General features: G+C 36.8%; 1 protein-coding gene and 1 long non-coding RNA gene across 2 annotated transcripts in view; both read left to right on the plus strand.

The window, feature by feature from the left end:
• Positions 1-26857, plus strand: part of LOC120526593 (dynein heavy chain 5, axonemal-like) — a 259504-nt gene that overhangs the window by 55083 nt on the left and 177564 nt on the right. Inside the window, exons 9-16 of the mRNA XM_039749755.1 lie at positions 97-215; positions 1308-1440; positions 4408-4535; positions 5530-5683; positions 8584-8719; positions 10008-10145; positions 10489-10609; positions 20709-20801. Coding sequence (XP_039605689.1) covers positions 97-215; positions 1308-1440; positions 4408-4535; positions 5530-5683; positions 8584-8719; positions 10008-10145; positions 10489-10609; positions 20709-20801 — 1022 coding nt within the window. The remainder of the gene's footprint in view (positions 1-96; positions 216-1307; positions 1441-4407; positions 4536-5529; positions 5684-8583; positions 8720-10007; positions 10146-10488; positions 10610-20708; positions 20802-26857) is intronic.
• On the plus strand, positions 10069-20742 carry LOC120525487. Its single transcript, XR_005632962.1, has 3 exons — positions 10069-10145; positions 10489-10609; positions 20709-20742. It is a non-coding gene; the product is annotated as an uncharacterized LOC120525487 (long non-coding RNA).

Below are 26857 nucleotides of genomic sequence, written 5' to 3' on the forward strand. Positions count from 1 at the left end.
CAAATTATATTACGTGTTCAAGATGCTATTAAATAGTCTAGACAAGCCTAAAATGTATTTTTATGTTATTAAATTTTAAGTAATAATTTACTTTAGATCATGATTACCATGGGGCAGGAGTATCCCTGACAGATGAAGAGAGCATAATGCACAACTTGGATGCTTTCTGCTACAAGCTCAGACAGTTTTGTCATGTTCTTGTCACTCTTCATCAGGTAAGATTTAATGGTAATCATTTAGAAATTTTCTCTGTCAGGTAATGGTGGGGCAGTGTTGTTTCAAATGGAATTTTTAAACATGGTAAATTTACCAAGAGTAAATTCATATTTCTATCAATAGAAATTGAATGTCTAAGTAATAACTTGCTTTGACAAGTTAGTACAGCCTCCCACTTAGGAAATTTCTGCTTAGGTTATTTTTTCCAAACTCTTGTGATTTGTTTGTATTTGTGGATTTATTATACAGTATGTGCTCATATAGTGAAAATTCCTAATTTAACAGTTTAGTTGGTATTAGGTACATAAACGAATTAAGATTTTTAATCTATATGCTAAAATCAATTCCTGCTCTTTTAAAATTCAGTTTTTGCTATCAATACATTTATTGAATGGTTGGAACAGGATGTCAAGTTTCTTCATTAGAAAATATTGTTGGATCTGCATTCACACAATATCCATATCCACATTTGGAAGGATATTTTATTTAACAAAAGTGTCTTTATATAAAAACAAAAACTCATTCTACTTCTTACTAGTCTGATGTTCATACTGTATAATGTTTTTACAGTGAAAGTTTTCAATTATTCTTTAAGTGTACGCTTCAAAAATATGAGTAGTAGTATATGTTCTATAAATGCTTGGAGGTATTAATTCCTAAAACCATTAAGCTTGAAACAAAGGTCATCAGGTTCTGTATCTCAATTTGAAGAAAACCTTTATGCTAATATCAACATAGATTGCAAATGGTATACTCGTATATTTTACATAGAGGGAATTTTAATTTTTTTTAAGTAACACAAGTTATCTTTTAATATGCAGTAGTTCATTATGGTTGTTACTCATACAATATGTAAAAGATAAGACAATTAAGTTTTTTTAGTTTGGTGTCAAAATTTCAGTGAAAGGTAAAAGACCTCTAGACTCATCTAAAACACAGCATGTACCAGTTTAGGACTTCTACTAATAAGACTTTTATGTCCAGTTGCCTTAAATGTTTTTTCAGCCTTTACTTACTATCAGAGATTCTGAGATAATATATTTTTAATACCTGTATAATTTAAAGTCATTTTTATGGAAATTCTTTTGCAGTACAAAATTCTCTCTGATCAAACTAAAGGTATATTAAAACCAAATCAAGATGATCTTTCTTTAAGTGAATCAGGTGAAGAAGCGCCATTAAATGAAGCATCAAAAACTATGATAAGAAATGTTGAACATTTAGGTAAGTGTTTCATGTATGAATCATTTTTATATTTGTAGTAGTATGTGTTGTATCATAGAAGAGTATCAGTAGAAAATTAACATTAGGTATTTCTGATTAAAGAAACTAACTGAGGCATGAATACCCACTAGATTTGTATGACATTTCGTTATAGATCTGTCCAAATTTGTTGATTGTGAGTTCCAAAAAAATAAGTATTATTAGAATTTTGTACAAATGAATTTCATTTGACCTATTCATCCCCAGAAGTTCTGAGAAAATTCCTGTGTAAATCACAAAACTTTCAGATTTTGTTAAATACTATACATCCTGAAAGCCAACTATCAGCTAATCTGTGATGTAAGTGCATTAAAAGTGTAGGGAGTGTTATCAGACAAAAAAACATAAAGTTTTTTATGTAAAATCCTGCTCTTGGGTCACATATCTTGTGGATTTCCCAGTTAAAATGATTGTTGATAGTCTATACTAATAAAAGGCAAAGCCCTCACTGACTGACTGAATGACTGACTCACTCACTCACTCACTCACTCACTCATCACTACATCTCCAACTTCCCGTGTAGGTAGAAGGCTGAAATTTGGCAGGCTTATTTCTTACAGCTTACTTACAAAAGTTAAGCAAGTTTCATTTCGAAATTCTACACGTAATGGTCATAACAGTCGATAACGGTCGACAACGTCCGCCATGTTGAACTTTCTTATTTATGGCCCAATCTTCACAAAATTTGGTAGGCGGCTTCCCTGCGCTAACCGAAACCAATGTACATACTTATTTCGATGGTATGACACCACTGTCGGCCGCCATATTGAACTGTCCAATGTCACTAATTTTCCAACTTCCCGTGTAGGTAGAAGGCTGACCCCATCTTCACGAAATTTGGTAGGTGGCTTCCCTGCGCTAACCAAAATCGATGAACATACTTATTTCGGTGGTATGACGCCACTGTCGGCCGCCAGATTGAACTTTCCAACATCACTAATTCTCCAACTTCCCGTGTAGGTAGAAGGCTGAAATTTGGCAGGCTCATTCCTTACAGCTTACTTACAAAAGTTAAGCAGGTTTCATTTCGAAATTCTAGGCGTAACGGTCAACAACGTCCGCCATGTTGAACTTTCTTATTCATGGCCCCATCTTCCCGAAATTTGGTAGGCGGCTTCCCTACGCTAACCGAAACCAATGTACGTACTTATTTCGGTGGTATTACACCACTGTTAGCCGCCATATTGAACTTTTCAACGTCACTAATTCTCCAACTTCCCGTGTAGGTAGAAGGCTGAAATTTGGCAGGCTCATTCCTTACAGCTTGCTTACAAAAGTTAAGCAGGTTTCATTTCAAAATTCTACGCGTAACGGTCATAACGGTTGACAACATTCACCATGTTGAACTTTCTTTTTTATGGCCCCATCCTCACGAAATTTGGTAGGTGGCTTCCCTGCGCTAACTAAAACCGATGTACGTACTTATTTCAGTGGTATGATGCCACTGTCAGCTGCCATATTGAACTTTTCCAACATCACTAATTCTCCAACCTCCCATGTAGGTGGAAGGCTGAAATTTGGTACTTATTTCAGTGGTATGATGCCACTGTCGGCAGCCATATTGAACTTTTCAACGGTCTTTGTTACTTATGGGCCCATCTTCAAGATATTTGGTACACGGGTTCCCAACGCTAACTGAATCCTACTTGCGTACATATATACGTCAATAGCCTGCAGCTCGGTCACCGTGAGTCCCCCATCCCAACGCCTCCCACGTTGTTGGCTGCCTGCCTATATAAGGCCGGCCGTCGCTCCAGTCTCTACATTCCCTTCCTTGCTTTGCCACGGGATTCACGTCTCCCTGCTGATAACTACAGCCGTTTTATTTAATCCACGGCTTCTCCGCTGTTTTATTGCTCATTTATTAAGATTACAGTTATTATGTAGGTATTTTAGATTAGACTTACTTTACATTGTTCAGGTACCCATTTCCTTTATCATTCCAGCCGTACCTTCATTAACATGTCTATCGAGGTGATCACCATCGATCAAAGAACTGTCACTTACTGAGTGGTTTCCATGCCCGGAGATGGCACCTACCTTTTCCATTCTCTTTGTTACATATTGCACGGCCATATCAGGCTCACTGTTGATATCCGGAAGAACATTGTGTCTTATGTATTGAATGACTGGGGCAGGTTCATGGTGTGGACTGATGACGGTACAGGAGATAATTATTCTACACAGGAGCACTAGAAGAGTGAAATGCTTAAGCCCTTCACCTATGCATCTGCATGTGAGTTGATGGCTGCCGGTGAATTGTTCGGTTGTCGCTTTCAAGTGTACCGAAATGGCCAAATATTTTACACCTTTTGACAACCGCCAATGCCTCTTAAACATCTTAGATTGACAAGTGACGATTTCAGTAGTAGACACTTTGATGTTTATGAATGTTTAAACTCTCAAAAGCTGGATTTGAAGTTATTGATGAAACTGGTTGTATACTCACAACGCTTGACAGATGCCTAATGTCACTTCAACACAAGTCCTACAAATACTCTCGTAATTGAAACAAACCATGAAACTCAAACTGATTATGACAGCAGCAATCCAAGCTGTGAGATTTGAAACAAGATTACTGTTCACATGGCCAACTGTACGTTGCATGCTCAAGAGTAAGCTCAGCGCACAGCTTGGTCTTATTACAACCGGAGGGCCGAACTCACAATGTGTTATACAAAGAAATCCTTAACAAATAATTATTGGTATATTTTCCCTCAGTTTAAAAAGGTTTAATTTTCTTTTTAATAAAAATTTGAATGCAGTACTTCGCCGCTGCGAAGCGTGGGTATATTGCTAGTATTCAATATAAGGTGCTATAGAAAATAAAGATTGATTACATTGTCATTTCATAATAGCAAGCAATATGAGCATGACAAAAAACTTTGATTTATGTCTTACATTTATCTTGTTCTTTCTCTAATAAAGTCAGTGTTTTCTGTGTATATATTCAAGATTCCTTAAAGGCTGACTTTGCTCCTCATTCATCTGAATCCTGGCGAACTGGCCTAAATGTGGCTCCATTGCAGACTCTAATAGAAGAAGATGAAGGTCAAGTAAGTTAAATGCTTTTGACAGTTTTATAACACCATATTATTTTTTGATTCTGCCTGAAAAAGTCAGAATCCCAGGTTAAAACTCAAGTTTTTAAATTTTAAGAAACAAAAAACACAATAATAAAATTAACAAATACAATCTGATATTTTTCTTCTTTACCCAGACACCTTTCATCCTTTTTTCATTCTCGTGCTGTTGGTAGTTCAGTCTTCTAGTGAGACATTTCTGCAGCTTAACTCTCAAATCCAACCTCAGAAGAAACATGGGTGTTACCTTTCAACTTTCTTTACTTCTCCTGTTGGTCACTTACATGGTTATAACATTTTACTCTGTAAAATGTATGTTTTCAGTAGTTGCCCACACCAGCCATAACTTTTCTCTGATTTAGCCACAACCTTTCATGTTAGTTATTTCTGTAACCCACTTTACAACAAGCCTCAACTACACCTACTGTATATTTGTCGTCTCTGATATATCTAGCAAAGTAAATACACTAGGGACACCAGCTTTGTGGTCATCTACTGAACAGTTCTAAGGCATTCTAAGGCAACCCAATTTCAAGACATCAGTTTGCTTACTTGCTTAATTTACTATTCCTTACTGTTGTTTTTTCCTTTTGGACTCTTACTTGGACTTTGATTTAGGCTGGCAGCCTATTGGTGCACCAGTAAGTGCTACTGCATGATACCAGAGGCAATACCTATGTTTGGAGCTTGCATTCTCTCTTACGTTATTATGGTTCTTCTAAAAAATACATTTCTTTTGGTTATTTACTATGTCACAAGCTTGTCTTTTTAACCTAGTCTGGCTCCATATTACAACCCTGTCCTGTCGTTGTTGCTCTAAAGATTGACATATCTGGGATTTAATAATACATTATTAGATACATGGACAGATAAATTAACACAGTCATAAAATTTATCCTAAACAGTTTGTAACATATGGTGGTAACTAAGATACGTTTTTTTAATGTTTCATTTTTTGCTTTTCTAGAGTAGCACTGAGATTCCTGTTTCCTCCCATGAGCTTAACTGTGAAAGATTGTCTCCCGTAGAGGAAAACACTGATAGTCTTAGACATGAGAGTGATGATGAGGAACAAAACGAGGAAGAAAACACATTGTCATTTGAAGAAAAGAAAATACTCCGTCAGTAAAACAACCTCAAATATTTTTTCTTTTTAATTATTCTTGACTAAATTATTTTCATAGAAGAAAGTTTCTGTTTACATTTATTAAACCTAATGATTTTCAGATTTAATTGATTTTAAGCCTTCTGACATTTCTGATGATTTATGCTAACTTACTAACATTTTAATTTTTGAAAAATTCAGAACCAATTTGTAAGGATTCTGGTCATTTTTACTATTTACATTTTAGATCACTTTGTATAAAATAGACTGCTGAAATATTAGATATTTATTGCTATTGGTATAGTGGCTCAAAGTAGAGTCTACATCAAGGTGCTTCGTTGCTGTATGGTCCACAGTGTAACAAGTCTCATTCTGTGCATATTTACACTCCTACTCATAATCATACTAATGGTCGTAACAAACCATATTGTTTAATGCAATCAAAAAAGTGACAGTGCTAAATGGAGTAAATGTTAATAGATCCAATCACACCATCCATTTTCCAAACCTTCTTCACACTTTACAGAGTCATGAGACACTCTAGGATAGCCAAGCATGGCTGATTGCAAGGTAGGAACCAAACTTGGATGGGATGCCAGTCTAATGTAGAGCACTCTCCTACCCCCACATGTACTCATATATGACCAGTATAGAGTTGTAAAGAAAAATAATTTTGGAGAAAACCAGAGTACCTGGAAAAATCCTACATGAGCATAGGAAGAAAATGCTAAATGTCTCATACACTAGATCATAATTTCACCCCATTTCATTTAAATTGTGAGAGAACAGAGCCAAACCCAGCAGCACTATGTTGGTCTCTCTCTACTGTATGCGTGTCTTTTTAATTTTTTTGATAACTTTTCAGGATAACAAACTTGAACTATGTTATTATATTTCAGTGAATTTTCCCTTGTTATTTATTATGGTATAGGGTTGGCTGTAAGATTTTAAGTTCAGACCAGTCAAAACTTCAGTGTCCCATTTTTATGAGACCATCTGGTCACATAGATATGAAGCAAACACAAAATGATTTGAGACTATCATTTTTGTAGTTACATTTGTGGGACTCAAAATGCAATATCTTTAGGCAAAATGCAATCTTGAATTTGTTTGACAGTTGACATAGGTGATGGAAAAAACAATAAACAGTGCAAGTCAAAGTACATTCCGTCTATCCAACCTCTTCCGCTTATCAGAGGTCGGGTTGTGGGGGCAGCAGCTTGAACAGAGAGGCCCAAACTTTCCTCTCCCCGGCCACTTCTTCTAGCTCTTCTGGGAAAATCCCAAGGCGTTCCCAGGCCAGCCAGAAGACATAGTCCCTCCAGCGTGTCCTGGGTCTTCCCCGGGGCCTCCTCCCGGTTGGACATGCCTGAAACACCTCATCAGGGAGGTGTTGAGGAGGCATCCTGATCAGATGCCCGAGCCACCTCATCTGACTCCTCTCTCGATGCGGAGGAGCAGTGGCTCTACTCTGAGCCCCTCCCGGATGACTGAGCTTCTCACCCTATCTTTAAGGGAAAGCCCAGACACCCTGCGGAGGAAACTCATTTCAGCCGCATGTATTTGAGATCTTGTTCTTTCGGTCACTACCCATAGCTCATGACCATACGTGAGGGTAGGAACGTAGATCGACTGGTAAATTGAGAGCTTTGCCTTATGGCTCAGCTTCTTTTTCACCACAACAGACTAATGCAGAGCCCACATCACTGCGGACACCATAACGATCCACCTGTCGATCTCACTCTCCATTCTTCCCTCACTCATGAACAAGACCCTGAGATACTTGAACTCCTCCACTTGGGGCAGGATATCGCTCCTCAGGCTGAGGACCATAATCTCGGATTTGGAGGTGCTGATTCCCATGCCAGCCTCTTCACACTCAGTTGCGAACCAATTCAGAGAGAGCTGAAGATCAGGGCCTGATGAAGCAAACAGGACAACATCATCTGCAAAAAGCAGTGACCCAATCCTGAGTCCACCAAACCGGACCCCCTCAACACCCAGGCTGTGCCTAGAAATTCCATAAAAGTTATGAACAGAATCGGTGATAAAGGGCAGCCCTGGCGGAGTCCAACTCTCACTGGAAATGGGCTCGACTTACTACCGGCAAGCTCCGACACCGGTTTTACAAGGACCGATCAGCTCTTATCAGGGGGTCCGGTACCCCCCCACAGGATTCCCCGAGGGACACGGTTGAATGCCTTTTCCAAGTCCACAAAACACATGTAGACTGGTTTGGCAAACTCCCATGCACCCTCCAGGTTTCTGCTAAGGGTGTAGAGCTGGTCCACTGTTCTGCGACCAGGACGAAAACCACACTGTTCCTCCTGAATCCAAGGTTCGACTATCCGATGGACCCTCCATTCCAGAACCCCTGAATAGACTTTTCCAGGTAGGCTGAGGAGTGTGATCCCTCTGTAGTTGGAACACACCCTCCAGTCCCCCTTTTTAAAGTCAAAGTACTTCTTATACTATATAGGAAGTAATAACTTTACACCAAATTTGGAGTTTCATAAATGAGTCAACTACCGTTTCTGATAGAAAATGACTCTTTAGAGATCTAGCTCAGTTTGCTCTAGGGTTTTATTTGACAGTGTCTTAATATTATGATTTACTTATTACTATTTCTATATGTTGAGAAAATAAATACAAACATTTACCAGCAGTTTCCAGTTATATGGCCAATGGTTGCTTATAATGATACTGTAAAGATCCTTTCTCATTTCCCAGCCATATTATAATAACTTTCATATGCATTGTGTTTATCATGTTCAGGAAGCACATCAAATGTTATTTTTTTATTAAAGTTATTTTATTTATTATTGTTTATTAGGGAAGTAACATTTTGCAACTTTTTTGGATTCTATTCTGTAAAAGCTATTAATTTGTTGTATTCTTCTTTCTTAATTGTTTTAGAAAACCTGTATAACTGGGATGATCCAGAAGAGGAAGGCCAGTGCCTACCATCTGTTATCAATGAATACTTGGCCAATTTGATACAAGCCATGTCATCTGGTATTACAGCTGATGTGTTGTTGAATGTTGAGAAGAGGTGATTACAAAGCATTTAAATTAGTTTGCACCTTTGATTTGTATTAGCAGAATTAGGCCAGAATGGTCCAGTAGAACATATGTCAATTAATGTAATGTTTTTTTCCAATAACTCTGTAATTAAAGAAAATCATGCCTTCTCTCACAGTCCATTCATTTTAATATAAAATGTTTAGTAGGATTCCAACTGCCATCAATTAAACATTTTAAATGAAGCATCCTTCCAATTTCTGGAACCACATTCTCCACTACAGGCTTGTAGACAGTTCTGAACAGAACATCAGTTCATCATAGTGCACAATCATCCACACACAGTTAATCTACCAGGGAAATGGAAAACTTTTGCTTATGGACAGAACAGCTAAAAATAAATAATGTCCTTTACCAGGCCAGTCCTTGGATCTGCTACTGCAAAACTCTAAATCTTTCTTAAAAAACAGTAGCATTTTTATGATATACAGTGTATTAATTTTCCATGTATACTTGTGTTATACTATACATTTTATTTGCCAAGTTTGCCCAGGCATATCTGCAGGCTGCATTTCTGTGGTGTGATATAGGCAGTGTGCTCAACTAGCTAATGAGCCAAGCTATAAATTGAATTCACTTAAATTTATCTTTGCACAGAAATCTTGACTGATTCATTAGGTTGCCAATACAACCTCCTCCACTAAGTTACCTGTGCTGCAAATGTAAGAATATTTATAGTATATGTAAACAGTTGTTAAATAGATCTGCAGTTGTAAAAGACCTGGAGATGGTGTTTATAAATAGGAAAAAGGTATATAAAATGTTTGCCTGCAGCAAAAAAATAACACTTCTCAATCAACATGTGGAAGCAGTTATGCATTCGAATATTGTATAGCCTAATCATAAATTTGGAAAATATTGTTTTAAAGTCATATGTTAGATGTAAAACAAATATTTAATTACAGTCATGTCATGTTAAACCCAGTTAATGAGCCTCTCATCATTTTGATCTTCTTTCGTTCCTGCATTATAGATTTTTTCATCCTTTATATAACTTCTTTAATTTGCTTCTTGCTCATTTACCATTTACCTTAGACACTTATCCATGCTATTGTCAGCCTAGAGTATTCCAGATAATTAAGTGCTCCTCATTTACAGAAAATACAGTAGCTTTAGCATCATCCAAAATGGTTTAATAATAAAATAGTGAATTTACTAAATGACAGGGTTTCCATAGAATTTAAGGTATTCTTTAAGTTTATCCAATTCTTTTCTACCTTGGGAATAATTTTTACTTTTTCTTTTGTTTTTTTATACAGGGAAACAGATAAGTTTGAAGATGCATATTCAGAATTTCTTGTAATGAATCAGGCATTGGAGAGATATATTACTGTTTACATGCAGGCAGTATTCCTGAGAAAGATGCGCACTGTAGAAGCAATTGCCTTTTTAAAAAGGTACCTGATTATTATACCATTTAGACCTTGACCTGAGTCTTTGTTTTCATGCAAGTAATACGTAATCTAAAAGAATCTTTTAGTGAAAGTTAATACTGCATCTGTTTAGTTTCATCTCATTGTTTTTATGTACAATCAATAGTTTTATTTTAAAACAGGATGAACCAGCCCTGTCACTTAAATATCAATAAATGTTAAAGATTTATTTAGTAGTAGGTTCCTGTTTGTAATTTTTTTTTTAAAATACAGTATGTGACAACTTTCAACCTACAGGGGTTGCAAAGGAAATATTCCTGTTCAGGAATAATTCTTTCTTAAAGTGTGACTCTATTTTTTGTTGTAGATTTACTGCTGTTAGTCAACGCCAAAGTATTCAGCCAATGATTACTGAATGCTATGTGGAAGCTTTGAATTGGTTTTATGATGAAATTAAAGAAGTTCAAGAGACCTATGAAAGACACAAGGTCAGTTTGTTAATGGATTAATCATGTGCCCAGAAATGTCTCAATCAACCATTGTTTTAATAACCATATATTGTTTTACTACATTTCATTGTTTATAATTTATAATATATACATTCTTCAAAATACTAAAAAATAAAAAGTTTTTTTTCTTAAAAGTATGATCTCACAAAAGCAATGTAAATATACTACAAGGAATTCATGGGGATATTGGGATGCACTTTAAAAGATTGGATTCTTATTGCCAGCATGTGTTATATTTGAGCCAGAGGTTTATGAATGTACTAGGAAGGTGTTTATGGGTATATTAGTTAGGGAGTATTTAGGATAGAGATGGAACTTACGTACAGCCTTGGTAAAAAGGTTTAATAGATTGTTATATTAATAAAAATATTTAACTTTAAAATTGCTGGCTTATCTGAAAATTGTAAAAGTTAAATTAATGAATTATAGATATACAACAATGTGCACTTGTATATGAATATGATGTTGCAAAATGTACATAATGCTATATATGTATTCCAGAGATGAGTATATAATATAAATAAATCCACATTATTTTAAGATGAGAAAAAGCGTAAAGGAGAGAGAGAGGTCAATTTACATAAGGAGAATTTAAATAAATACCATTTTTATTTGGGGGGGGGCCACATCTAAGTGAAAGTGATTAGAAAGATTAGAAACATAAAGGAGAGCGCCATGACGTTGAGGGCATTATAAGCCAGTCAGTACAATTAGTATTTTAAATCCTGAAATATTCTGTGGAAAAGCTTCACAAAGAGTCAAGCATGGGAACTAGAGTTTATAAATGTAATTACTAATTGTTTTTGAGCACAATATGTTAAAGTGTCAAAAACAGATGAAACCTGTCCAGTTTTAAAATATTTAATCTGTATCATAGTACTTTAGCAAATGTGTACCATTTTATACCACTTTATGTAACAAAACTAAAACTGTTACATTTTGAGCAAATGTCTAAAAAAGACAAACTGTGACAAACTTTTAAGTACTGGTTGGTTAAGAAGCGAAAATGCAGAACAAGTTCATGCCAAAGTTTAAAACCATTAGGGAAATTTTTAAAGAGCTAAGAAAACATTTTGAAAATAAGAAACAGCTGTATATCACACGTAAGACAACTACGTTGTTAAACCATAGGACTTATGAGCACATGCCAATATTGTTAAAAATACATTAGAAATACCTGAAGGTGAGAAAAAGAGAGCAAGTTACATCTTATTTATTCTTTTTACCCAAACAACTGTAAGGGCCAACATAGTAATCGGCTCCTTAGCCATAACATCTGGCAATAATATGAAATCAAGATTAAAGCTATTGTTTGAAACAACATACTACCTTTACTTAAGATTACAAAATGTCCTCAAAAGTTCAGAAACAATGTCTTTCTGAACAAACAGTGAACTTTGTGAGCTAGAATGTCAAGGGTCTAAGTCACGATTTTCTCACCTAACAAGTCTAAACATCAAGATAGTATTTTTACAGGAGACTCACTAAATATGTAAGGGCCAGTTTCAGTTGCAAAGAGATTGTATTGGCCAAATCTTTCACACCAGCTATACAAAGAAAACTAGAGGTGTAGGAATTTTAATACATAAAGCAATCCCATCTGTAGTATCAGAAGTAGGATGGTATGTCATTGTGAAGGGTAATTTTGATAAATATCTACATGCCTAATCTGGATGATAGAGATTTCATCCAAAATATATTTGCATCTATTCCTATTATGAACAATTCTACAGTTATAAATGCTGGAAACTTTAATTCTGTTTTAAATCCAGACCTGGATTGGTCTTCAACTACAGTGGTGATAACATCTAATACTGCAAAAATAATTACACAATTTATAATGAATCAGAACTTATCAGACCCATGGAGATGTTTAAATCCAAACACCCCTCTGATCATGGGGCTTAAATCACTAGGCCCTACACACTCATGTCATAGCTGCTGCCTGAACCCACTGCCATTAGCTGATGAGAACTGTACAGAATTCATCTCCAAGGAAATTGATTATTTTTTAGAGACAAATGCATCCTCTGAAGTCTGCAGGAATACTCTGGGAAACTCTGAAGGCCTTTTTAAGATGACATTATTTCATATCTTTCCCACAAAAATAAATCAGCAGAATTACCATAATAAATCAATAATTCACTAAGGCTCCAAATGAGGCACTTTATAGAAAAAGACAGGTTTTGCAATTGAATTTAACCACTTAACATCAAAAGAAACAGAACAGCTCATATTTAAATCGCGGCATCATTACTACGAACACAGAGGTAATACTAATATGATGTTAGCTCAATAAATCCACAACACAACAGCAGAAATTACCAATACAGGTCAGGTCAGGTCAGGTTGGGGAGCATGCACTGGTATAGCAAATTGCTGTACCCACCATACAGCGAAACAGGTTGGGATTCTAGTTGGCAACACACAAGTCAAACATGTGGTCCAGTCCGACCCACCAGAAATGACCATCTATCTGCCGCAGCTAGGTGTTATGTGGGCTTCCCCTTCGTTTGGTCCAACTGGTCGGGGAATTGCGTCACATGGCTGTAGTGCCGTAACTGATGCTTCCTCACAATGCAGGTAATGTGCCTCATTTGGGACTCTTTGAGCAATCGTTCATTCAACACAAAGTCAATCCAGCGGTACCTAAGGATTCTCCCAAGAGACACAGTACTGAAGAAGTCCAATCTTCACCTCAGGTCACTGGATAACATCAGTGTCTTGCAGCCATATAGTAAAACAAGAAGTACCAAGACTCTATAAAGACTTGGACCTTCGTCCTTTTGCACAGATATAAGAAGTCCAACACACCCTTTTCCAGCGATCTCATGACCCCCCATGCTGTCCCAATCCATCTACAGACTTCATGAATGTTGCTGCTGAGGTAAGTAACCCTCTCGATGAGTGCAACACTATCTTTACAGACAGACACACTGGATCTTGTTTTTTTATCCAGGACACTTGCAATCTCGGACTCTCAGACTCCTCACCCAGTCTCTCAAGAGCCCCGATCAGAGCATCCGTTGACTCCGCAATGATCACAGCATCGTCAGCAAAGGCAAGATCAGTGAATATTTCTTCATTAACTGGACCCCATGACCCTGCCCAACACCCAGTCCAGGCATCCATCAAAGAGAGTAGAAGCAAGAACACACCCCGATAAACCCCAGAATCAAATGGGAAAAACGTAGAGGTTCTTCCTCCACTCTGCACAGCACTCACAGTACTAGTGTAGAAACCAGCCATGATATCTGGCAACCTTAGGGGGATCACAAGGAGTCTTGGGATGTCCCACAAGGCAACTCAATCAACTGACATGAACACTTTATGAAAATAGCTGTATACAGAGATATTGCAGGAATTGCAAAACAGACAAAGAATTTCCTTCACTATTAGTTAAAAAACAATAGTAAAGGAGGAGGTGAAATGTAACATTAAGATCTATAATTAAAATACCAGTACATGTGATGACTGACAAAAAAGACATTTCTGTCTTACTTGAGTAGGTAACTGAGAAGACTAGGGGGCTTTGCCCCCTGCTCGCTTCGCTCGCCAACCCCTGTTTTTGTTGTTAAGGATACACACTTTTAAGATTTTTTTTTCTTTGAATTGTTGCTATTTCATTAGTTTCGCTTTTATTTCAGAACTTCTGTAAAAACAATATTTGAAATCTTTCGAGTCCCAATGTGCTAAATCTTTTTAATGAGGTCAGTGAGACATGTGTTTAATGACCTTGTCCCATAATTCAGGATAGGTTTCTCTGTTTGGAATTTCAGCACAGACAAAATGATCTACATCATCAGCAGTTAATAATTTGTTTTACAAAGTAACCAATAAATGCATGTGAGGTAAACTCCATTTTTGAAATTCTCTTGACTTAAACTTGAAAGCCAATATAATATTTAAATACTTCTAACATATCACCTATGTTCATATATTTAATCTCTATTCGCCTTTTCGTTATTTCTATGAGTAACAATTTCTCTTTCTTTGCGCTAATGCAATGTTTACGTTCTTTGTTTTGACACTGTCGTTTTTTTCTGCTTTCATATTCTGTATCTTGCTCTGCATGTGTTTCGCGCCTACATTTTTTTTGTCTTTTGAATTCCAGTTTTCATTATCTCTAACCTGCTCTGCATGTGTTTGGCCCCCTTGTTTTTTTACCCCTTTATGATGTTTTACTTTTTTTTCTACTCTGTCTTTTATTTCTGACCTTGCTTTATCCTGCTTTTTTTTCAATGACACCTAGGACCTCATGTATAAACGGTGCGTACGCACAGAAATGTTGCGTATGAACGTTTCCACGTTCAAGTCGCGATGTATAAAACCTAAACTTGGTGTAAAGCCACGCACATTTCCATGGTACCTCGTACGCGAGTTCTAAGCTCGGTTTTGCAGACTGGCTGCACCCAGCGTCAAAGCAGCGCTACTGTTCCTGTGTGGTTACCCTTTCTTTCTTAGATGCACATTCCTGCCGCGGCTTTATAAATACACTAAATCTAACTGCATATTGTTTATTAGTGTAATGCATCTGATTGTAATTAACCTATAACAATATAATGGTCCAGGGAATAGCCATAGTATTCCAAATACCATAACTGCTTTAGCGTTGTTACTCTCACTGCACCTTCTTTTTCTTCTTTCATCTGCTCCCGTTAAGGGTTGCCACAGCGGATCATCATTTTCCATATTACCGTATTTATTCGTGTACCACGCGCCCTCGTGTAAGACTCGCACCCTAATTTTTACAAACAAAATTGCGAAAAAAGTTTTTCCCGTGTACGATGTGCGTTGTGATTGTATAGAAAGCGTTTAGAGAGAGAGAGAGAGCGCTGTTGAGCGAGAGCGTGAGCAAGAGAGAGAGGGCACAAGTGCGCATGCAAGCGAGCGAGAGAGTGAGCGCGAGTGCGTGGGCAAGCGAGCGAGAGAGAGCAAGAGTGGGCGAGCAAGCGAGTGAGAGAGAAAGCGCGAGAGAGAGAGCAAGCGAGCGAGCAAGCCCAAGCAGAAGAAGTAAACATTACATTTCCTCGTGTATGACGGCACCTGATTTTCTAATGCTAATTTTCGGGAAAAAATGTGCGCGTGGTACACGCCTAAATACGGTACTCTCACTGCACCACTCAGAGTATTTTTATCACTGTATCTGAGTGTGAATCACAGCAGCAGCTGATCAGAAAGAGAATTATCGGTTTACAGCATCAAGCACACGCTGCCTCAGCCACGGCAAAACGTTTCAAAGCCTTTCCTGTACGGTACTCGCAGTTCAGAAACAGTTTCATCCCAAGAACTATAAACACACTTAATCAATTGCTCCTTGTAGAACTGTTTGTACTTATAAGTACAATTACCCCACTGTAAACTTGCACTACAGTTATAATATTGCACAACCTGCGGCACTTTATAAAGCGCGTATTTACATATGATAACGATATCATTTTTAAGATGAAATGCAGCAAAATATGTTGATTATATTATACAGATAAAACTTGTTTAACTTCATTTAAATAATCTGTGTTGTTAATAATTAAACATGTGAGGACACAGTGCCGCAGCGCTAGCAAGTTTACGTATTGATTCTGCCTCGCGTTATATATTTGCTGAGGCTGGTGTGACACTAGAAGGATAGGCGGATAGAATAATTAAACACGTACTATGAAGATATTTCAGTGTTCCTTAAAAATTTTGAAGAATCGTCATTGTAAGCTTACAGATGGCTTAACATCTATTACAGAGCTGATTGTGTGCCGATTGGGTATTTGGGGAAAGAAAAGTAAGGACAGGAATTGGAGGTTAGTACGTTTGAAAGAGACAGTACTGCTACAATAAATTATTTCATCGAAGGTCACGCATGGCGCAGCAGCATCTTCTGTGAGACATGAACAATCACTGTGCCACTGTGTTCCCATGTTTAATAACATGCTTTCATTCTAATCATCATGAAAATGATATCACGTATACATCTCAGTATTTTAATTATTCAAAGAGCTGTAATATTATGAATGTAATGGATTCTGTGTCCTGTCGGAGAAAGAGAAAGAACGGAAGTACGTAGTGATTCACACACATAGAGCACATAGAAGATCAAATACAAAACAAAGCATTTAACATGCTACTTTAGTTACGATGGGATTTGAGAAACTAGTAAATTAAATGATTTTAAGATGAAGTTTATGATGTTCTACTTTAATGACAAAATAAACTATGTGATTAAAGTGGAAATTTCGAGGTTAAAGTTGACATTTCGTGCTTTTTTCCCACTGTGTACCTATTTTTTTTGTCTGTACCCTAATAAGCTTTCATATGACACTCAGGCGGTGGGCTACAACTTGCCTTTTCACGGCAACTTTGATATGTGACTTCTTTTTTATTTCGGGCACTGTGCGACTTTGAACTTGAGCTTTCAAGTTTCTCCAACACGCTGTGTCACTCGATCAACTTCCTTTTGTTGAATATACCACTGTTTAAATCAACAGATAGTATGTTTTTCCTTTGCCTCCACTTGGTATTCGCTGAAATTCTTTTATTTTCCCCCATGCTTTTCCCATTGTCTTTTCACAGAATGCTGAGCTTAAGGGCTATTTATATTGATTTGTATATTCAAAGAGGCGTAATTCTGGGAGGAATTGGGGCGGGACAGCAGGTGCGTGCACGTGCGTTACTTTTCACGCAAACCAGGATTTATGTAGCGGAAGAATGTGGAAGTTGAAGTACACACAGATTCCTGAATCTGGATTTTTCTGTGTGTAAACACATTTTGGCTTTTGTTCTTACGTCATGTTATAGTGCGAATTCTACGCACGACGTTGTACATGAGGCCCCGGGTCCGTGGTGATTATTTTCCCTTTTTCGAGTAATAATTTCTGTTTGCGCTACTGCGATCTTTACTCTCTTTTTTTTATACTTTCTAATTTTCCTACTTTCATATTCTTTAACTTTCTCCACATGTGTACCGCACCAACATTTTTTGCTTTGAGCCTTTCCAGTTCCACTGCTTTCATAATCTCTAACCTGCTCTGCATGTGTATAGCACCAACGTCCGGATTGGACGTGCTTTTTTTTCAGTTCCACTTGTTCCGGGCTGATAATTACTTTCCTTATTTTCTTAATCTCTAACCTACTCTGCATGTGTATAGTGCCAACTTCCAAATTGGACATGCTTTTTTTTCAATTCCACTTGTTCCGGGTTGATAATTACTTTCCTTATTTTCTGAATTTGCACCTAGATTATTCTTTTTCTTTTTTGTCTCTCCAACAATTTTGAGTCTCTTTTCTCCGCGCTGCTTTCTTCTTCGCTTAGCCGTCTGTGTTTCACTTATAACGTATTGTCCTTATACGCTTTATATGTGCTGAGAGCTCTGTTTCAGTGTGTACTCAAAGCCAAAACATGACTGAGTGTGATGCTGCCTGTGCTGTTATTTGATATCGGTTGTAAGTAGGGAATGTCTTGCAAGAATCTCATTTTCTACATCATTGCGAGACGGTCCTGGGTTAACGCTTGGCACAAAGTCTCATGTTTAAGGTCCCCGTGATATCCGTGGCCAATCTCTTTAGTCTTGCAAGTCTTTTAAGTGTCTTCCGTGATCTTCACGTGAAGATCATGTCTCATCGCCCTATGTGTTTCTCTGCAGGATTTTTTTTTTATAAGAGAGAAACGTATAGCATGTTGTCAAGTACTTCCCCTACTGAGCCACTCTTGCACAGAGCTCATGTTCAAATGTAGATGATCATGTAAAGTGTGGTGGTTCAGAGGGTACTCTCTATTTTTTCCAGTTTGGAATACAACTACCAAACCAACAGATTTGTCTGAACGCCCCTTCTAAATTTTATGCCAGAGACACAGTCTGTCTTCTGGGCACACACAGTGAGGCACCTGGTTTTATATACAGTATATGAACACTTCTGAAAATTTACTGCACAGTGAGGAAATTCACAAAGAGTGAAAGATATTAGTTGTGCCCTTTTGTTTAAAAAATTCAGTCAGGCTGTTCCCAGTCTAGCTACTGTAGGCAAGTCTCCTTAATGTATATTCAGATTAAATATTTATTAAAGCTTGAATAACACATAGCAAGAACAAGACTACCAGCGCAAAGTCAAATGAGTATACACTATGAAGATAATGCATGGTAAATTTCTATGAGAATGCAACAAACTCATTTGGTTTAGAGAGGGACAAAATTTTATTTATTCTCATTTTTCTCATCTTTCATCATTGTTCTCCCCTTTAATAAAATACCACATAGGAAGATTTGGTTCAAACTAAAAGAAGCAGAAGTTGAAATTATTTAAGTATATTGGTACAAAATTTGGTCATACACAGAAAGCAAAGAGTAGGGATGTGAGAGGAGCATCTTCAAGATTAGATGGTATCCCTTCAGAATCAGTGCTGGGACTTTTTTTCATCTTTGTTTTTCTAATTGATTTTGTATGTTCAGCCCTGGCCTTTAGACCTAAATTGGAAGGGGGGACATTTGAAACACATGCTGTGATAAAAGCTTAAAATACAACTTATAACAGTATAGCCATCAGCAGGGCTGGAGCTTTAAATAATTGGAGGTTAAAGCCAGCAACAGTTTGCAACAGAAACAGGAGTGCAATGATCACAATACTTTTCATAATGCCTCTTGAGGAAAGATACATTTTTACTGCCCATTTACTCCAACACTGATATATCTTTTTTATGTATGAGATGATACACTTATCATCTGATGGTAATACAGTACCTATTGCTGTACCAGCTTTGCAGAAACAATGTGTTCTCTCAACAATGGGCAAGAAAATAATATTTATAAAAAAAAAATAAAATAATACATTAAAACAATTAAACACACAAAATTGTTATTAATAACAATAAAATGTATGATACAAAATTGAACCCTCCTACACACTTCTATAAATGGCTTTAAAAGACAACTTAACAGATTTCATTAAATTAAAAAAATTAACAAAATGAGATAATTAGCAAATATGCAGTAGTGCCCCTAGGATTGGACTTGAAATGAGTCTATCTCTGTGTCGTTACAATAGAATAGAATTTGCCTGAGAAAATCATAAATATTGGGAGGAGGAAGCAAAAGAGTATAGGTTACAATGTAGATAATAATCCAGCAAAATAACAGTATAATAATCAGCATCATCCTCCTCAAACTGGAATAGTTTGGGAGACATAGACATGATCAAGTAAAATTAAATTGTCAACATGGCAACACAACTCTAATGATTAGATATAGTTCAAAGTATAAACATCTCTCAAATGGTCTTCTATTAAAATTTACATTAAAACTCCACTAATCCTACCCTCTGTTGTTCACCATCATCAATGGTTTAATAATTATACTCTACACATTCGTTATAACTGAGATCTTCACCCAGAATACAAGGGCAAAGCTGAAAGTCTTTTCAACAGTAATTTTCTCACAAATGTTGCAATGTTTTCAATTCTGTGCAAACATGCATCAACAATATACTGCACATGGCAGAATGACATGGCAGACAAAAACTGGTAAAACAAGCAGTACGGGTTAAGAATAAATTATTTTTTTATATACCTTTCAAATTTACATACATAAATATATAAAATCATACATTAACATTCAACATACATCAGACTGAACAATTGACAGTAAAATAGTAAAATTATTAAAAGTGTTGTAAATGATAATTTTTAGAGATCTTCAAATGTCATTTATATTTGATAAAGGTAAAAAGGACAAAATAAATTTAACTGAATGGTCTGTTATGATCTAAACTGGTCTTACTTTCTTTTTCAAGTATACTGTATAGTAAGAAATTCAACACAGTTAAATAATAAAATCTGAAACTGTTACATTTGCAAAACTTCAACCCAACTAGGACTATCATCATCTTACTTTTTTAATAAATTGCTCTGATTTGTCTTGTAAATATTTAGGCCACTGCAGTGGGCTGGCGCCCTGCCCGGGGTTTGTTTCCCTGCCTTGCGCCCTGTGTTGGCTGGGATTGGCTCCAGCAGACCCCCGTGACCCCGTAGTTAGGATATAGCAGGTTGGTTAATGGATGGATGGATATTTAGGACATAATCATATTATTTTAATTGCAGGATGACCCCATATTACCCAGGAATATCCCCCCTGCTGCTGGTGCAATTTATTGGTCCAGACAGCTATTATCCAGAATTGAAGAACCAATGAAGGTACATCTTACTATTTTTAGAAAATGGTGTTTCATTAACATATGCTATTAGTTACTCAATGAATAGTTTTTTGGAGTATGACATAACAATTTCCTTTAAACTGTACCATTGTTTCATTAGGATTATTTGTTTTAATACTATTTTTTTATTTATATTGATATATTTGTTAACCTTTATTCCTTCTCTTTCACAACAAGTAAACTTTAAGTAAGTCAAAGTTAATTAAACATTCCCTTATAGACTCTCTTCAGTTGCTTGAAATGATTACAGTTTTTGTTGTTTTCAACTGCGTAATGAAATAAGGACAAAATGACAGGTGTTAAATAATAAATAACCATAATATAGAAAGAACCTAATCCTCACTATCCCACCCTATCCCAGCTTGTGCCAAATGGTAAATAGTTTGAGAAAATCCAGTTACCAGAGAAGAATTGAGGAGAATTAAAGAATCATGAATATGCCATAACGGCAAAAAAAAAAAAAAAAATAGTTAACAGAAAAACAAAGTCAAGGTGCTAAAGAAAACTAGGATTAACACATTTGAGCAGGAGTAGTCCAATATTCAATTGCAGTGCTGGAAGCAATATTAATCTCAAGATGTATTAAATTGTAGAAGGAGGACTGACATGTCTACAGTAATTCACTACAGTAATGCATTCAAGAGGGAGACAATAATTAATTTTGGCTGCTAAGATACAATGAGAGAATAATTTACATTCAGGAGGTTTAAGCAGAAGCATCTAGAGATTTAAAAGAAAAAGAGATATGAGGCAACAGAATTATATTAAAAAAAAGAAAAGAAGATAGTAGGTGACATATAGGTGACCATAATGGATAAAAACAGGACGGGCAGTCCCAGAATATGTGGGGAAAACTGCCAGGTAAACAAAGGGGACCTAATTGATGAAGGGAATCAGCAGTGAGGCCCATCAGAGGGTGAATTAGAAGGCTTTTCAAAACCTAGAACCCTTTCCTGTAAAATGAATCAGTTTTTTGCTTATATTATTCACATTTCCCATTTTGTTGGCTCTATTATATTTGACCACATGCAGTTTGCAGCCTCAAGCAATACTGGTGGTTGTAATTATATAACTCTCTAAACAGCTGGATTATTAAACATAAAACTTTTTGGTTCAACAGTGGAGGACAGAAACTGAAAACTCTATTTAATATAAAAGATTGTGTTTGAAAAAAATGTATCTCATTTTACATTGTCAGATATGTTGTGTTAAATAAGTACTGCTAACTGCATTGTGTCAGACTTTTGACTTTATCTGTGGTGGAATTCCAGGAGGTTTAGTTCCTCCAGGAAAGCTGCTGAAAAGAGTTTGTTTTCTTTTTCTTCATTGTCAACTGAACTTATCTCAGTTTTAATGCTAATGTATTTTCTGTTTTTACATTTTTTTATGTTAATCAAATTTGTATAGTATACACAGTGCTATATGCCTTCAAAACCCCTTCTGTTTATTTTCTTTCACAGTTTTGACAAGTTAGCATGTCAGTACTCTTACAGGTACATAACCGTGAATGAATTTTGCTTGAATGTGAATGTGAACAATTAGTGCTTACTTTTTCAAGCTAATCCAATGGCTCCCAAAGGCAGAGGTCAAAATGGAAGAAGAGATTTAAACAGTAAAAAAGCAATGGTGGTCTTTTCAACATCATCCAGCCAAGAGAAAATGGATGAAGGCGATGGAAAAACCATCTATAACTGAAAAGTATCCCAAAAGCACCCCTATAAAACATATACATGTATGTTAAAAATAAATGTAACCTGTTGCAAGGGAAAAAACATTCTGCAAATCAAGATTGTACTTTGGCATTCAAAGACATTATTAGACTAGAGGTAAAAGTGAATGATGCACTGCTGTGGGCTTATTGTCATTTTTGTCACTCCAAGTTACAATGACACATTCGGAGTAAATGTTAGGCTCAAAGAACTGGCAGCTACGTCTATGAAAGATGAACTCTAGAATGTCTGTTTGAGCTAAATGGTGTGGTGTCACACTCAATTAAACATGTGAGGACACAGTGTCGCTGCACTAGCAAGGATCTGGCGCTCCGTTCACGGTTTGTTCCTGCCTCGCAGTGTATGCTTGCTGGGACTGGCATGACACTGGAAGGATAGAATAATTAAACACATACTATGAAGATATTTCAATGTTCCTTAAAAGTTTTGAAGAAACGGCGTTCAAAGCTTACAGATGGCCTAACATCTATTACAGAGCTGATTGTGTGGCGATTAGGTATTTGGAGAAAGAAAAGTAAGGACAGGAATTGGGGGTTACTACGTTTGAAAGAGACAGTACTGTTGTAATAAATTATTTCATCGAAGGTCGCGCACAATCACTGAGCCACCGTGTCCCCATGTTTAATAACATGCTTTAACTCCTATCACCATGAAAATGATATCATGTATACATCTCAGTATTTTAATTATTCAGAGAGCTGTGATATTACAAATGTAATGGATTCTGTGTCCTGTCGGAGGAAGAGAAAGCCCAGAAGTTTGTAGTGATTCACACACATAGAGCACATACAAGATCAAATACAAAACAAAGCATTTAACGTGCTACTTTAGTTACGAAGGGATTTGAGAAACTAGTACATTAAACGATTTTAAGATGAAGTTTATGATGTTCTACTTTAATGACAAAGTAAACTACGTGATTAAAGAGGAAATTTCGAGATTAAAGTTGACATTTCGAGCTTTTTTCCCCACTGTGTGAAAATTTTTTTTTTCTTTGTACCATAATAAGCTTTCATATGAAACTCAGACACCTTTTCACAGTGACTTTGATATCTGACAACTTCTTTTTTATTTTGGGCACTGTGCGACTTTATGAACTTGAGCTTTCAAGTTTCTCCGACACTCAATGTCACTCGATCAACTGCCATTTATTGTTTACTAGCAAAATACCCGCGCTTCGCAGCGGTGAAGTACTGCATTCAAATTTTTATTAAGAAGAAAATTAAACCTTTTTAAACTGTGGGACAATATGCCAATAATTATTTGTTAAGGATCTCTTTGTATACCATGTTGTCAGTTCGGCCCTCCAGTTGTAACATGACCAAGCTGTGCGCTGAGCTTACTCTTGAGCATGTAACTTACAGTTGGCCATGTGAACAGTAATCTTGTCTGAAATCTCACAGCTTGGATTGCTGCTGTCATAATCGGTTTGAGTTTCATGGTTTGTTTCAATTACGACAGTATTTGCAGGATTTGTTGTGTTGAAGTGACATTTGGCATCTGTCAAGCGTTGTAAGCACACAACCGGTTTCATCGATAAAATCACATCCAGCTTTTGAGAGTTTAAACATTCATAAACATCAAAGTGTCCACTACTGAAATCGTCACCTGTGAATCTAAGATGTTTAAGAGGCATTGGCGGTTGTCGAAAGGTGTAAAATATTTGGCCATTTCGGTACACTTGAAAGCGACAACCGAACAATTCAGCGGCAGCCATCAACTCATATGCAGAACCATAGGTGAAGGGCTTAAGCATTTCACTCTTCTAGTGCTCCTGTGTAGTATAATTATCTCCTGTACCGTCATCAGTCCACACCTTGAACCTGTCCCAGTCATTCAATACATAAGACAGAATGTTCCTCCGGATATCAAGAGTGAGCCTGATATGGCCGTGCAATATGTAACAAAGAGAATGGAAAAGGTAGTTGGTATCTCCGGGCATGGAAACCACTCGGTAAGTGACAGTTCTTTGATCGATAGAATTTCTTGAAGATGGGCCCATAAGTAACAAAGACTGTTGAAAAGTTCAATTTGGCGGCCGACAGTTGCATCATACTACCGAAATAAGTATGTACATTGGTTTCAGTTAGTGGAGGGAAGCCGCCTACCAAATTTCGAGAAGATGGGGCCATAAATAAGAAAGTTCAACATGGCGGACGTAGTTGATCGTTATGACCATTACGCGCAGAATTTCGAAATGAAACCTGCTTAACTTTTGTAAGTAAGCTGTAAGGAATGAGCCTTGCAAATTTCAGCCTTCTACCTATACGGGAAGTTGGAGAATTAGTGATGTTGGAAAGTTCAATATGGCGGCTGACAGTGACGTCATACCACCGAAATAAGCACATACATTGGTTTCGGTTAGCTAAGGGAAGCAACCTACCAAATTTCTTGAAGATGGGGCCGTAAATAAGAAAGTTCAACATGGCGGACGTTGTTGACCGTTATGACCGTTACGCGGACAATTTCGAAATGAAACCTGCTTAACTTTTTTAAGTAACCTGTAAGGAATGGGCCTGCCAAATTTCAGCCTTCTACCTACACGGGAAGTTGGAGAATTACTGACGTGTGGAAAATTCAATATGGCGACCGACAATGGTGTCATACCACCAAAATAAGTACGTACATCGGTTTTGGTTAGCGCAGGGAAGCCACATACCAAATTTCGTGAACATGGGGCCATAAATAAGAAAGTTCAACATGGCGGACGTTGTCAACCGTTATCGACCGTTATGACCGTTACGTGTAGAATTTCGAAATGAAACCTGCTTAACATTTGTAAGTAAGCTGTAAGGAATGGGCCTGCCAAATTTCAGCCTTCTACCTACACGGGAACTTGGAGAATTAGTGATAAGTGAGTCAGTGAGTGAGTGAGTGAGTGAGTCAGTCGGTCAGTGAGGGCTTTGCCTTTTATTAGTATAGATACCACTGTTTAAACCAACAAATAGTACGTTTTTCCTTGCTACCACTTGGTATTCGCTGAACTTCTTCTGTTTCCCCTCGTGCTTTTGCCATTGCCTTTCCACAGAATGCTGAGCTTAATGTCTATTTATATTGATTTTCATATTCAAAGAGGTGTAATTCTGGGAGGAGACGGGGTGGGACAGTAGGCGCGTGCACTTGCGTAACTTTTCACGCTGACCGGGATTTATGTAGCGGAAGAACATGGAAGTTGGCGAACACACAGATTTATGCATCTAGATTTTTTTGTGCGTAAGCACATTTCCGCTTTTGTGCTTACGCCATGTTATAGTGTGAATTCTACACACGGCGTTATGCATGAGGCCCCTGCTGTTGATAGCAAAAATGTCACAGGAGAGGCAGATTTCTGTAGCCAATACACCTGAAACAATAAATGTGTTTAAGAACTGTGATATCAGCAGAATCAAAGACAATGAACAAGGCTACGCAACATCCATGTTGCACATCTAAATTAATTGTAAAATTACTGTGTAATAGTAAATGCCATATCAGAGAATATATTGATCTAAATACTGAAGTAACCAATTTTTGTTTAAGGATACATTTAAAACATTACTGTTAAAATTAACAAATTCAGTACATTTTTTTAGCCATCAAGATGGTGCTTCGCTTGTGTTTTTGGTTGTAGCACGAACATTTATAGTTTATTACTACAAAATATAGAATCTAGAAATTATTTCAAAGAAATATATTTAATGCCTCAAGTGAAAGAAAAAGTACTCAATAAGGTACTCTAACAAGCAATATGGCCACTGGCCAAAATTCCTTACTATTTTCTAGTCATAGATGTTTTCGCATGAACGGAAGCTATTTCACTTCATTTTTTAGCATAGAATCCCTATTTATTAACCTTGTTATATCCTGTACATGATGTCCTGTGCACACAGAATCTGTAATAACAATGTTGTATAATGGTTTGATTGTAAAAATGGCTAAACATCATTAAAAACATAACAGAAATAGTGCAGAATAGTTGTTTAGAACATACCTTAAATCTGCTACATATTTTTTTTTAATTTCATATAATACACAGTAGTATTGATGACACCTTCTGTAAGCACTTTGTCATGTTTTATTTATTTATTTAAAATGTTTTCTAGGTTATTACTTATAATTATGTGTTTCTAGCTATAGACAAATTAAATAAACAGATGACAGTGTGAGAACCCGGTTCCAAACACCACCAGACTGAGGCCACATCTTTATAAAGCACACACATTTATTCACAACTAAACACAGTCCCGCACAGCACGCAGTGCTCCCAGCACTAATCACCCCTAATCCGGGCTTTTCTCTCACTGTCCGTGGGCCGCCTTTCCTCTCT

Source organism: Polypterus senegalus, chromosome 3 (assembly GCF_016835505.1).
Source record: "Polypterus senegalus isolate Bchr_013 chromosome 3, ASM1683550v1, whole genome shotgun sequence".
NCBI lineage: Eukaryota > Metazoa > Chordata > Cladistia > Polypteriformes > Polypteridae > Polypterus > Polypterus senegalus.